The 13,801-nt window shown below is 27.2% G+C and overlaps 1 protein-coding gene across 6 annotated transcripts in view; it reads left to right on the forward strand.

Annotated features, from left to right (window-relative positions):
• Positions 1-13,197, forward strand: part of LOC123293379 (innexin shaking-B) — a 54,028-nt gene extending 40,831 nt beyond the window's left edge. For 2 of the 6 annotated variants that reach the window (XM_044874178.1, XM_044874181.1), the window contains 3 exons: positions 7,790-8,009; positions 8,717-9,235; positions 12,964-13,197. In XM_044874178.1, the coding sequence (XP_044730113.1) occupies positions 7,790-8,009; positions 8,717-9,235; positions 12,964-13,055 (831 nt within the window). In that variant the 3' untranslated portion in view covers positions 13,056-13,197. Of the gene's footprint in view, positions 1-7,789; positions 8,010-8,716; positions 9,355-12,165; positions 12,454-12,963 lie in introns of those variants that run through there. The other 4 variants (XM_044874180.1, XM_044874182.1, XR_006535011.1 and 1 more) reach the window with 3 other exon arrangements.
• Positions 13,198-13,801: the final 604 nt, after the last annotated feature.

A 13,801-nucleotide genomic window follows, 5' to 3' on the forward strand; every position in this document is an offset into this window, starting at 1 on the left:
CCTGTATATTTAAAAGTTTCTGTCCTTGAAATTTACACAGATATTAATATATTATTTATTATATTTTTATTTTTATAAATTGAATTAAAATATTAATATCCATTAATAACATCACTTAGTGTACAGAATGTATTAAAATGGATTTTTTTTTGATAGATAAGTTTAATTACATTTTTCAAAAGAAACAAAAACTCATTTTTTACTTTTATGTTTTTTTATTCAAATAATTTTAATTTTTATTTATCATTTTGATTAATTAAGTAAAGTTAAAAAAATTGTTTTTCTACCGCCTTTATCCACAAGAACTTAATAGAATGGGAGTTTTTAATATAGTTTGTGATTTCATTTTTCTTATGACTTGATGGACAAACAAAGATAAAATATTAAAAATGAGTAATCGAAGAAAATATAATAATTTTATGATATGTTCGAAATGACTCATATCATGAGCACATGGTAGAGGGTGCCATTTGGAATTTCAAAGTTGGAGTAGCTAGGGTCAGCGGATGAAACCTAAAATTTTCTAAATACCCTTTTAAAACTTTCCCATCGATATCTAAATCGACGTGTTTTCACGCAAAACAATAATTATATTAGATCAAGAGGATGGATACTTTTGAAATGAATTCATGTCATTTCACAGTGTATTTTATAATCCTTTAAAACATAATTTTAATTTATTTAATTTATAAAGTGTTGACGGGTCTGGCCAGCAGAAAATACAATAGTCACCCTCTTTACTAACTTAGCACCCACTACATATTTCTTCTGTTTTAAGAAAAAATTTACTGAAAGGTCGATCGCGGTTATAAAGAGAGCATATACTCTATTTTAATAGCGTCGACATTGGAGACTCTTCTCTAAGTAAAAAAATAATATTTAAGAATGTTTAAAATATGCGTTCATTAGTTGTGATGTTTGTCTAGATTTTTGTGTCGTTTATGTAAAACTCTTTCGTAAAAGCTATATCTATTGCCTATATAAGAATACCAAACAAGCAAGTATTAATAAAAACGGTGTGCACAACGAAATACCGCTTTTAGAAAAAAATATTCATTTTTAAAGTACAGAAAGGTTTAAATAGATCGTAAACTCATATTGCAGCGAAATTTTTAATATTTATTTTGTTTGTTATTAGGTGATTATGAATTTGTAAGTTTGTTAGCAAAGAAAAAAAGCTATCGATTTTCGATTTTTAACAAAGTCTTTTTACCTACTGTTTATACTAAAAGAAATTCATTGTCAGCTTAATACGTTGAAATAAAGTAGAAATTTTTGTAACAGTCGAAAAGGTTGAAAAAAGGCATGCAATTTTGCGATTTTTCAATCCGTTCGACATTTGCAAATAGTCCGTGTTTGTTTTATAAGTTTAACATAGTTTGGCTCAGCAGACATTTGACCTTGGACCGGCCATTGGCATTGACCTTATTGACACAATCTTGATTTTGTTACCATTCGATAGATAATCAAAATTCCAAAAAATGGATGTATATGTACGTGCGATAGCAACAAAGATAACTATTAAAAACTCACTCACTCCTGTATTGACAAGGGGTTGTATCTTCCCCCAACATCACGAATACGAAAACTCGGTTTTAGACTCTGGGCATGCCCGCAACACTTCCTAAAAATTTCAGCCATTAAGTTCTTTTTTTAAGAAAATACAATTATTCACTGTATTACTAAAGAACACACATCTAAAATAGTGACGTGCATTTCTGAAACACTCTATATATTATCGCTAAGTAGACGTAGGTACGATGAATTTACTTAAATGTAATGCCTATAAAAAATATGTTAACAATGTGATAAACAAAATTGCGATGAAAGACAATTTTTTATAAATAAAAAAATTTTAATTGTCAGTTTTTATATAAATAATATTTTAGTTGATAAATTAGTTTCTTTTAAGCGATTTCAAAAAGCGAAGTAGTTCTCCATTCGATTGCTCTTTTGTCATATTTCCCATAAAATACAGGCTCATTTTAAAAATCTAAATTTTTTTCAAAATTCTTTAAGTTTTCTTTAATTCTTTAAGAAAATTTTCCAAGTTTAAATTTTGATAATAAATATACTCAAACTGGCTCAGTTTAATGAAAAACTACATTATTTTTTTAAAGAAAGCTGTTCAAATTGAGTTTACTTTTTCTGGTGGTATCTTGTAGTTTTAAAAGTAAAACTGGGGAGTTTTTGTCGATCCAACCACAAAAAAATTTCCAAAAATAATTATTAATAATATTAAAATAAAAACTTTTATCAATAATTTCTTTCCAATTACGTTTTGAAGTCAAAATTAATTGCTTACAATAATTATTAATAGAAATATTTATTAGAAAATTATTTTATAATCTTTTTGTACATTTTTTGAAGTTGGTTGTGTTTTTTCAATTTTTTTTTTTTAGTTTTTTACAACAATAGAAACTTTTTATATACTTGATAGTACATAGCCTCACTTACAATTAGTTTATTGTGTTATATTCAATAATGAATATACCAATATTTCAAAATATAGCACAATTTTTTCATTTAAAACGTTATTCAACTGATTCACTTACCTTCCGTTTACATTACCGTTTTACGTCTGCGATATTAGTGAGTATGGGTATGCTTTTATTGACTGCTCAATTTGTGGGTACAACAATACACTGTGATAATAATGGAAATATTAATAAGGCTTTATTAGGTAAGATTTTATTTTGGTTTATCATAAATAATTGACTAAGGTATATTAGGAGTGCATTTATCATCGAGGCAAGCTAGTCCATACGCGGGATAGGGGGGTAGTAAAACCGGGATGAATAGACGCAGTGTTTTCTGAAGATTTTTGGGTAGATGATTACGAATATGTGATTTAGATTTTACGATTTTTTGTCGATTTTACGTAAAGTAGTGCAAACAAAAGTTAGAAACAATTTAATTATTTAAATCGTTGTAGCTCGGAAACTATCGATTGTAGCGACAAGAGTTGTGGACAATACTTGTGCAACATCAAAATTACCATTTTTTCCCTTTTTAACTCACAGAAAGCATTTTTTGCTAAGTGTCAGTAATTATCTCTATAATTATCAGAAATAGAGCAAACCTTCAGAAGAAATTTTTAAGGAAGTTTTAATTCTGCACAAGTTTTCTTAACAACTATAATCGCTCAAATTGATTGTTTCCGAGTTATAGCGATTAAAACAATTAAATTGTTAATAAATTTTGGTTGCACCACTTTACGCAAAATCGACGCACATATTCGTAATCAGCTGAGATTTTTTCAAGTGTAATATAATAATGTTAAATAATCATACTACAAAAATTTAACAATATGGTATTCTACTATATTTGAAAAAGTACTTCAAAATGTTGATTTTGCTAATAAAAAGCCACCAAAAATTTATTTCGGAAAAATAAACACGCTTTCTTGCCAAAAACTTAAATTAAATTTTAAACCTTTTTTAAACAGTCAAAAACGCGGGCATCCATTTTGGTGACATAATATCGGTATCATTATACGAAATAACACAGATAAGTTTGACAGATATATTCATAGACAACTAATTATAATAAATATAAATATTTATACAAAGCTGTCTACACTGAACTAACTGATGGTCTATGGTTCATACCGATAAGACATCACATCAGGGCTTGCCCGCGTTTTAGGTCACGTGATATACAATTTAAAAATTACGATTTTTAATTTTAATATTATAAAAGAGAAAAGTGCTTTTATGACTCGAAATCAGAATATTTAAGTATATTTATACATAAATTTTAACTTTTTTCAAATTCCCTAATTTATTTTTCACTACCGAAAGTACCCTATTATCGGGCTATATTTGTAGGCATAAATTTAATGGAAAAAAAAAATTATTTTTAGATACATTTTGCTGGATTCATGGCACTTATATCGTTCGCAATGAATTATTTTTAAATTTGCATGGGTATGGATTACGACACCAACAAAAACCGTATATTGGTGTTGAACCTAGTTGGGAATTTCAAATTCAAACATACAAAAAATCTAAAAATTTAAAGCATCAAAAATATTATCAATGGATTATAATTACATTATTTATTCAGGTTTGTTATAATAGCTTTGACTTTTTCTTGTAAAATATCTTACTTTTCATATCACTATCTACTATCAAATTTTAGCTCTGAAATGAAAATTTAGAATCTGAACTCAACGTAACGTTCGATGAGTAATATGAACGTTTTCACTCTCAAACTGTGATTTATTTTAATAAAATATTTTAACGAGATCGGTTTTACTATAACTAAAATAGTCTAAAGTCAACATTTCAATTGCATATAACAAAATATTCTGTGGAAATCTCACTTGAAAAATACGAAAAAATCTATTACTGACTTGATTGCAAATAATTATCGAAAAAAAATTGGATTACTCGGGTTCATTTGTTTGGATTTACGTATTTTAAATGAAATTTAAAGGCCTAAGTATGCTTTCGATAATTCTACACTCTTTGAAATATAGCTCTGCATTAATCCTATAGAAGTGAATCTCTGTTCGCATTCCACGAAACTTTTTAGCATTTATAATGTTCAATATTCGAAATAAATGTTTCAATGCAATTATTTTATGGTTGCACCTTGCAGAAGTCGCATATGGTCACGTGTCGGCGTCTTTAAATATTTCAGATTAAAGGTTGTTAAATTCTTTTACTCAACTTCATTATTAGATATTAAGAATGTATTCAGTAGAAGAATGTATTAAGTAGAAACTTAAGCTTTTTACTCAAAAATAATAGTTTCTTTTAAGGTTTTTTTATAAAAGACTAAAAAACCTATATCAAAATATGGTGAAAGCTCTGGAAAAATAATAATTCAAACTATTTACTAAAAAAAATAATAGAAACTAAAATAATTTACAAAAAATTCAAACTATTTACTTAAAAAATGTTTCCACTTTATATTATTTTTAAAGGAAAATATACAACTTTTTCCGTGCAAAAATTTTACAAACGTTGTTAAGATAGCAGGCTGTAATCTTGTAGGAAAGCTAGTGCTTTTATGAGTATCATTGTGATTGAATGTTTTAATTAAAATCACGTTGCGCCGAATGGTTGCATATAGTCATATACTTTAGTGAAAGTCAACTTATAAACTTTGCTTGAACGAGGCAAAACAAATTGAATTTGATGACGATTCATAAATGAACGCACACTGGAAAATCGAAAGTTATTTTAATTTAATTTTTTCGATTTCTTACATAGTAAAATGGTTACATCCCTTGTAACAAATGAAATAAAACTGTTTCGTGAATGACGCGTATGCAAAAACTATAAAGATATTATCCCTAGTTTTTCTTGAATAAATGAAATTTTTTAATGCCATATTTGGAAATGTCAGGCATGAGGCAAGTATTCTAATTGTAGCACGGCACAAAATTGTGCTTTTCAGTAATATTGTAATCAATTAATTAATGTCATTCAATAAAAGACCTATCTAATAATATGATTGTAGCTTGTACCTATACAAATTATTTAATGACTATTTTATAAATATTAGTTAGGGTATTTATAATAATATTATAATATAATAAATTAAGTTGGGCATTGTGCCAATTATATACTTGCAATGACGTAAAGACCAATGACCTAACTAATGCTAAATACATTATAAATATTATTATTTTATTATGTTATCAAAACATTAAAAAAAACTTTATCTAATTTTAAAGCGAAATATCGAAGAATTATATGTATGTATTCTATGGATTTAAAGGTTTAATAGGTAATTATTCAGAGAGATTTCCATAACGGACAATATTACACATATGGAGAGCAAAAATAAGAAATGTCTCAAATGTCATATTAGCCGAGAGAGACAAAAATGAGATATGGGTTCGTGTATACTTACTCTCGTGCCGTATATCCTGTTTTCCTGTTCGACGAAGGTGGAAAACGGTAACTTCGTTAAGTACAGCGAGAAGAAAGTTGACACTTTCCGCCCAGAGGGGATAAATAATTTGTGATTAAACAAACGAATCCGGTGAACTCCGTTTCACATACAATTATTTGATTATTACTTTTGATTAGCGATTATCTTAAGTAACCTGAAGCTTCCAATTTATTAATAGCTATACTATACTTTATCCCGCTTAGCCCGTCCGCTAAACATAAACGTTTTTCCAATCCCAGTTATGTTCTGAAATAAGATATCAATCATATTTCGACCGAAGATATGGATACTGAGAAAAGTTGCGAGGAAATCGCGTAGATAAAAATGTGTTTCGCTTTTTTCAAAATGTCTTCGATTTTTTCGACTCTTACCACGTTCAATATATGAAATCTATCCCAAATCTAAGAATCAGAAAATTCTTGACATGAAGGTTATAAATCACAAAAGAGTTAAGGAATACTTTTGTTAGAATTTTCTACAAATCAAAAGTACACGGTAAGAAATGCAGAAACGTCATAGTTATGGATCTTACTGCAATATTATATAGACTATTATCAGTTACTTTTTGAGTGTATGTCCTAATACCATATCAACATTGTAATAAACGCCATGCATTTCTTACCGTGAATAAACTAGATATGTTAAACCCAAAAAAAAAAATGGTACTTGGCACTTAGTTTTATAAAATCACAAGAAAAATAATGCGCCAGAAAAATGGAAAATATAATTTGCCGATGCTATCCACTTGGTATCCTTTTAAGTTTCCCCCCAAATTAGTCATCACTGAAATATTCTGAGCTCTCTCCTAGACAGTAGCGAAAAAAGAGACGCCTAAATGTCTCAATATCTTAGGTACGTTATAATTCATTATAATATTAATAATAATTCCAAAATGTCTTTGAAATAAAATGCTTAAACCTTTTAAGCTTAAACTTTCATTCTTTGAGGATATCTGGGATACAATACAATTGAATGCCAAGAAATGTGAAAATGTCAAGATTAATCATTGAGAAAAAAATTAGAGCGAATAATTCATATAAAAAAAAGTTTTGTATTTTTTTTTAAACATTTGGTTAATTATGTTTTCTTTTTGTATGATTAATTGCATAGCGTGTGGGATTACTGTGGAACGGCAAATTTAGAACATGCGAAGAAAATTATGTCAGTAATTAATGCAGATGAATATGAATCAGGGTCATTATTATGTGTTTTTGTGTGAAACCATTAAAATAACAAGTGAAGGATATCAATCGAAAAACAAGTTCAAGCAAATGTTATTATTTTTAGTTACTCGATTGTTAATATTACTGTACTTGGGTAATATTGTAGGCTTTTGCTATTCCCTAAGACTATCCCTGCAAAATTTGTCAAAAAAATTTTTATTTTACGATTAATTATTACAATTAAAAAAATTATTGATGCCTACCTTTTCAATTGCAAAAAAATTTCTTTATTTACAATATTAGAAGGATCCTTTTTTATGTTTCGATATTAGAGCTGCCGAATGTCGAGGATTGAGTCTCTCAAAATATGTAACCATTTACATGTCTTGTGTTGTATTTTGTAAAAAAATTTGGAAAAAGTTTTGTTGCAAAGAAGTTAATCTATTTATGATCGATTTAATTTTCAATATATAGTAGCATCAATGAATGTTTTTACCCAGAAGTCCTCAATAACAGCTTTGATTTTGATGATTTTTTTTCAAAATGATTCCTTTTGTATATTATTTAAAATCCGAAAAATTTCAGAGGGGGAAAATAATCTGGAAAGGCAATACTTTTGTCCCCAACAAGTCCCACAATTTCCATAATTATATTATTCTATTGTAACAATTTCTTATCTTTTATTTAAAATTATTAATAATTTTAATTTTTTTCAGGCAATCCTATTTTATACACCCCGTTGGTTATGGAAGTCATGGGAAGGAGGTAAAATACGTGCATTAATGATGGATTTAGATGTTGGTATTTGCTCAGAAATCGAAAAGAAACAAAAGAAAAAGCTGTTATTGGATTATTTATGGGAAAATTTACGGTTCCATAATTGGTGGGCGTACAAATATTATTTTTGTGAATTATTAGCGTTAATTAATGTTGTTGGTAAGTTTTATGTGCTCTCATTCATATTACGTTTAATGCTCCTCTAGGTAGGATGCGAGGACTTTTTGGCCCACACATAACATTAACCGATGGATAATGATACAACAGGAAGCTAAAACCTGCTTTATTAAAATTTTAATTGTAATTGAAATATTTGAGTTGACTTTGTTCTTTTGAATTATTGGTTTGAATAACCTAATTATTTTACCATTTCACTTTTCAAAATGAATTGAGCCATGTTTATTTGACCATTTATTTTCATAGTAATTATTTATATGTTACAATTATGTCGTGCCTTTTCCAAACTGAATCGATTTTTAAGATCATCGCCAATTTTTTAGTTTTTTTCCGTTACGAAAGCCTCAGCTTGCAATTGATACATAGCTAAGAATACTCTCCGTTAAATTACCTTTCAAATGAAACCATAAAAATTAAAATCGATTCATCCGTTTAGGCGCTACGATGCCACAGACAGACAAACACACATAGCGGTCAAACTTATAACACCCCCATTTTTAGTTCGGGGGTTAAAAAATGAAATTTTTATAGAAAATATAACAAATTATTATCTGGATATTAAAAAAAAAAGTTTGTCATGCGAATTATTTATCATTACCCGGAAACACGCCCTGAAATACGCAAATATTTTCAAACGAATATGAAATTTTTATTTTCTCTAATATACTTTTGTTTTGAATTTTTTACAGGACAAATGTTTCTAATGGATCGTTTTTTCGATGGCGAATTCATGAAATTTGGTATAAAAGTAATCGAATTTATGGAAAGTGATCAAGAAGATCGTATCGATCCAATGATATTTATATTTCCACGTATGACAAAATGTACATTTTATAAATATGGTGTTAGTGGTGAAGTGGAAAAGCATGATGCCATGTGTATATTACCATTAAATGTGGTTAATGAAAAGATTTATATATTCTTATGGTTTTGGTTTATAATCTTAGCGATATTAACTGGCATCACATGTATTTATCGGATTATTATTATATTTTCACCACGTATGCGTGTCTATTTATTACGTATGCGTTTCCGTTTATTACGTAAAGATGCTATTGAAATTATTGTGCGACGTAGTAAAATGGGTGATTGGTTTTTATTTTATATGTTAGGTGAAAATATTGATTCTGTTATTTATCGTGATGTGATGCAAGATTTAGCGACAAAATTAGGACATCATCATTTACATCATATGCCTGGTATTAAAGGTGAAATACAAGAAGCATGACTATAATTTATTTAAAAATTCTTTTTTTAAATTTTAAATATTATGTTTTGTTCATTTCATTTCGTTTTTTCTTTTGTAAATATCTTTTTTTTTTGTGTTATTTTTTATACGAAAAAATTATAATTTGAAAAAAAAAATGTCAGTGACGTAGTTAATAGCGCATTCGATTTGTGCCCGAAACTTGCCCGTGTCAATATCGAGTTAGCCACCGCCAAACGTCTGGTGTAGAAATCGAATTCGCTATAAGAGAAGTTAAGCGAAAAATTTGGAACATGCATTTTTTTTTAACAGATTGCTCCAAAATGAATTACAGATATACGAAAAACGCATCACGTTCTGGATATTTGGCAAAATTTATTTAGTTTGACTCAACTAAATGACAAATAATTACATGTTGAGAATAAAATGGCATACACAAAATAAACTATCCAAAATGTTTGGAAGTTAATATTTTGGCGTGCCTCTACCATTTTCTGAAGAACTTGCTCTTATAATTTGGACAATCCAGTATATGAATCTCAACCGGATAAAAAAGCAAAATATATTACGATTTAGTTCTGTAGTTCAGATGCGGGCTCTTAAAGTAAGAACATTATGGCGATTAAATACAAACCCAACTTTAGCATTTATTATACAGTTACGAACAGTTAATTATATAAGATACCAAAAACGTTTCAAATAGTCCATACTTTTCCAGCTGTCCAATTTAATTTTCTTACTTTCTTTTTCTTATATGAAGGTCTTGTTAATAGAAAATCTGTTTAAAAAGATATAGAAATAAAGATCATAGGGAATATTTTTGTACAAATTTTCCCCTAAACTTGCATTAAGCCTATGGTTTTTTTATTGCTTCAATTTTTATGATTAAATACAAACCTTACTTTAGCATTTATTATGCAGTTACGAACAGTTAATTATATAAGTTACCATAAACGTGACAAATAGTCCATACTTTTCTCGCTCTTCAATTTAATTTGCTCACTAGTTTTACAGCATCATTGTAAAATGCATTTAATGATTTGTCACAAACCCTAGAATTTATTACTAATTTAGTTCTTTTATGTCTTTAAAGCAAAATATCACTGCCATCACAAGATTTGTAATTAGTAAAAATGATTATGAAGACAAATAATAGTTTGTGCCAAAGATGTTTATAACGCTATAGTTTTACAATTACCTAATCATTAATTATAAATTATTTCCTTGCAAATAAATTTCTCGCTACGTCATTTGATAACAAAAAAAATTATTGATATATTTTTGATACACAACAAGCTTAAATTTTATTTAATTTTTAATTGTTATTTTCTAGTAAAAAAATTATGAAACTTAAATTCTTCTACAAAAATAAAAAATCCTTATGATCTCTAATTTTATCTACCTGTTCATAAATACAAATGTAAAACAATTAATTATAGATCCGATTAACATTTTTGGATTTCCTTGTTTTGTAAATCGTGCAATTTCGGCTTCTAATTTACTTCTAACAAATATAAAAGATAATAAATTAAATAAAAAAGTGACGATCAAAAGATTAGAAAATAATTTCCAAAAAATATTTTTGTAGAAAAGTTTATTGGCTAAAAAATTATTTTGTTTAAAAATTATTTAGAGAGTTCGTGTAATAGAGCCTTAAAAAGAAGTACACCATTTTTATTGTAAACTCAAATTATTTATATAATAATAAATATATTATTATAATATTTAGTATTAAATCGAAACTAAAATTACATCAAAATAGTAACTATATTGATCATCATTGATTACCTGCCTGATACCAATTCATTTTTTCACCTATTTTTCATAAAAAGTTCGCAAATCACAAAACTAGTTATACAAAAATACTTTTAAACGTTTTTTCATTTAAGGGCTTTTATTCACCAACCTGTTTTGCTATTTGCGTTTATAGGGAAACGGTATATTTTAAAATAATTTTAAATTAATAGAAAATTAAAAATTGTTTGAAAAATTTTATAAGTTTCAATAATTATTAACTGGTTAAAGTTCTAAGTATGCAGGTTATCTTAATTTTTTTTTTTTGGATAAATATCGATTTATATTTTTGGAAAGGAAGGTAAAGCAGGCGTATATTAACAAGTCCCATGAATGTACGCCCTTAAAATGATATATCATTAATTTTAAATTAAACATCAAGAAAATATGAAATTTTTTATTTTAAAGAGTATTTAATGAAATGTATGCAAATAATACAATTTTTAGATTATCCGACCGCATGTAAACTGTTCCATATCATGTACTCGATACTCTTGTATCGACGATGTTTGCATGTTTTTTTATTAGTTATTGAACCGTATGACTAAAAATTTCTTAGTAAACAATAGAAAGTCTACTCATACTGTGATACACGGTAAGTAGCTCCAATTGAACACTCATTTTGATAAAGAAGCTCAATAATTTGCATGAATTGGTTAACATTTCATATAATGTTGCATGATAATTTTCCTGATATTCATTTTACCACGCTGCCCAGCAAAGCTGTTGGACACATTTGGTTGGTTTTATCAAACACATAAATTACCATAAAATACTCTTTCAAATAAAAATTTGATTTGCAAGTTGTTGTTTAATTTAAAAAAAGTTCTATTAAGTTAAGTGGAAAAAGACCAAGCTATGAAAGAAGATATCACTTCCTAAAATGTGTTTTATGCTGATCTTTAAAAATATAATTCTTTAATTTTCAATTACAAAAAAGCTTCTTCTTTCATTTCCGTCAGTAAAAGTGTCCCAATGCAAGTATTATTAACTCTTTAAAATTTATCCGTAAATTACTAAATTAAATATGAGGGAATAAATAATACTCGAATGGTTTTTTAAAATTATAAAAATCTCCTTAATGACTCTATTACACCAACTACTTTATTTTTTTATTTATGTGTATTTTATATATAGGGATCGTGTTTGATGATTTTGGCGCTAACTGGTGACAGAAATGTCTTATATTAATTGGTTGAAAAATATCATTGTATTTATATTTCTGTATGTACATATTAAATTTAAAAATTTTGCTGAATGCCATCTTAATTAAGAAAATTATATTGCAAATTAAAGGATCTAAAAATTAGTACCTACATCGGAAACTTGATGAAAGATTACTTGCCATTTTGTTTTACTTTTTCACTAAGCACATAGTACAACAGCTAATGTAAAAACAAGATAAACCCAGTACAGATTTATGTGTAAGTAAAAACAGAAAAGTATTGAAATATTTTAAACTTTTTTCAAGTTTGATACCAGACAGCGCACACTTTGGCAGTAATTTTGCCTCTGTATTTCATGCACGATTCTATTAATTCAGCTTTTCAATGTTATCATATATTTTTTAAAGTTTCAATTAATTTAATTGTTTTTTTTCTTTTTGAATTTTTGAATATCGAAAAAGACGGTGTGGAAATGAAAATTAAATAACTTAATATTTTATTAACACTTTAAAAGTATGAAAAGCATGGTTACTTCCTTAGATTTTAATTTTTTTTTACGTTTCATGTATTAAAATTTATTTTAATAGTTCTACAGAATATTCGAAAATCATCGTACCATCCAGAAACAATGAATGCCTTACGAAATTCTAAGATGAAAAGCAAAAATTAACGAGGAGATTAGATCGAAAAATTGTTTCTGCGTGATCCGTTGATTTACTCACAATTTATTATATGAAATGTTGTTTCTAATAAAATTCACTTTTTTAAGGAAAAATGGAAAATATTTTAAAACTTTGTTTCACAAAATCAACAAGCACTCTCGAAAGAAACCATCAAGAATGTTACTTCGTGGGACAATGACAAAATTCCTGTATAACGAAAAAAAAATTGAAAAAATCTATGTTTACAATATTAATTATTTATTGCCTGTTCAATTTTAGCTAATAAATAAAACGGAAAAAAATAATTCCATAGACATTATGTGCCATTTTTTAAAACTTGTGTTGTGTATCAAATATATAATTAAGTAAATTTTTTTTTAATTTTAAATATTTTATTGTAATTATCATTCCATTACCGCAAAATTATTCAACAAAAAATAAAAGAATACAATTAAAATTATTTAAATGTGTATATTAATTGTAAGTTATTAAAATAATTTCACTTGTTTAATAACGCACTGAGAGTTGAGAAAATGATACACTTGTTCCGCAACCGTATTACACGAGGATGCTGAACATTTAATGCTAAATACCAAACATGCATTATTATTGAAAAAAGTGATCAAAAATTAAAAAAATCATCGCTTCCTTTCTTCCTTTTTTACGATTTCAAAAAATCTTTTCGAAGCCGCCACTGATGTAGTAGGTGTATGGGATTAGCATATGAGCGAATTAAAGACAGATACTGCACTATAATCAATTAAAATTCCTTGAAGAATTTTTTCATTTTGTCAAATCTCATCGAAATCAAAAATCGAACAGTTGGGTTGATGACTGATGGCGATTTTACCACCTCACCATAACAATTTGATACCATAACAATATTTGAAAGTTAAATTAAAATTGATTAAAAAGTGAAGAATTTATAAGCATTCAAACATTTCT

The sequence above is a fragment of the Chrysoperla carnea genome, chromosome 2, assembly GCF_905475395.1.
Source record: "Chrysoperla carnea chromosome 2, inChrCarn1.1, whole genome shotgun sequence".
NCBI classification, from domain to species: domain Eukaryota; kingdom Metazoa; phylum Arthropoda; class Insecta; order Neuroptera; family Chrysopidae; genus Chrysoperla; species Chrysoperla carnea.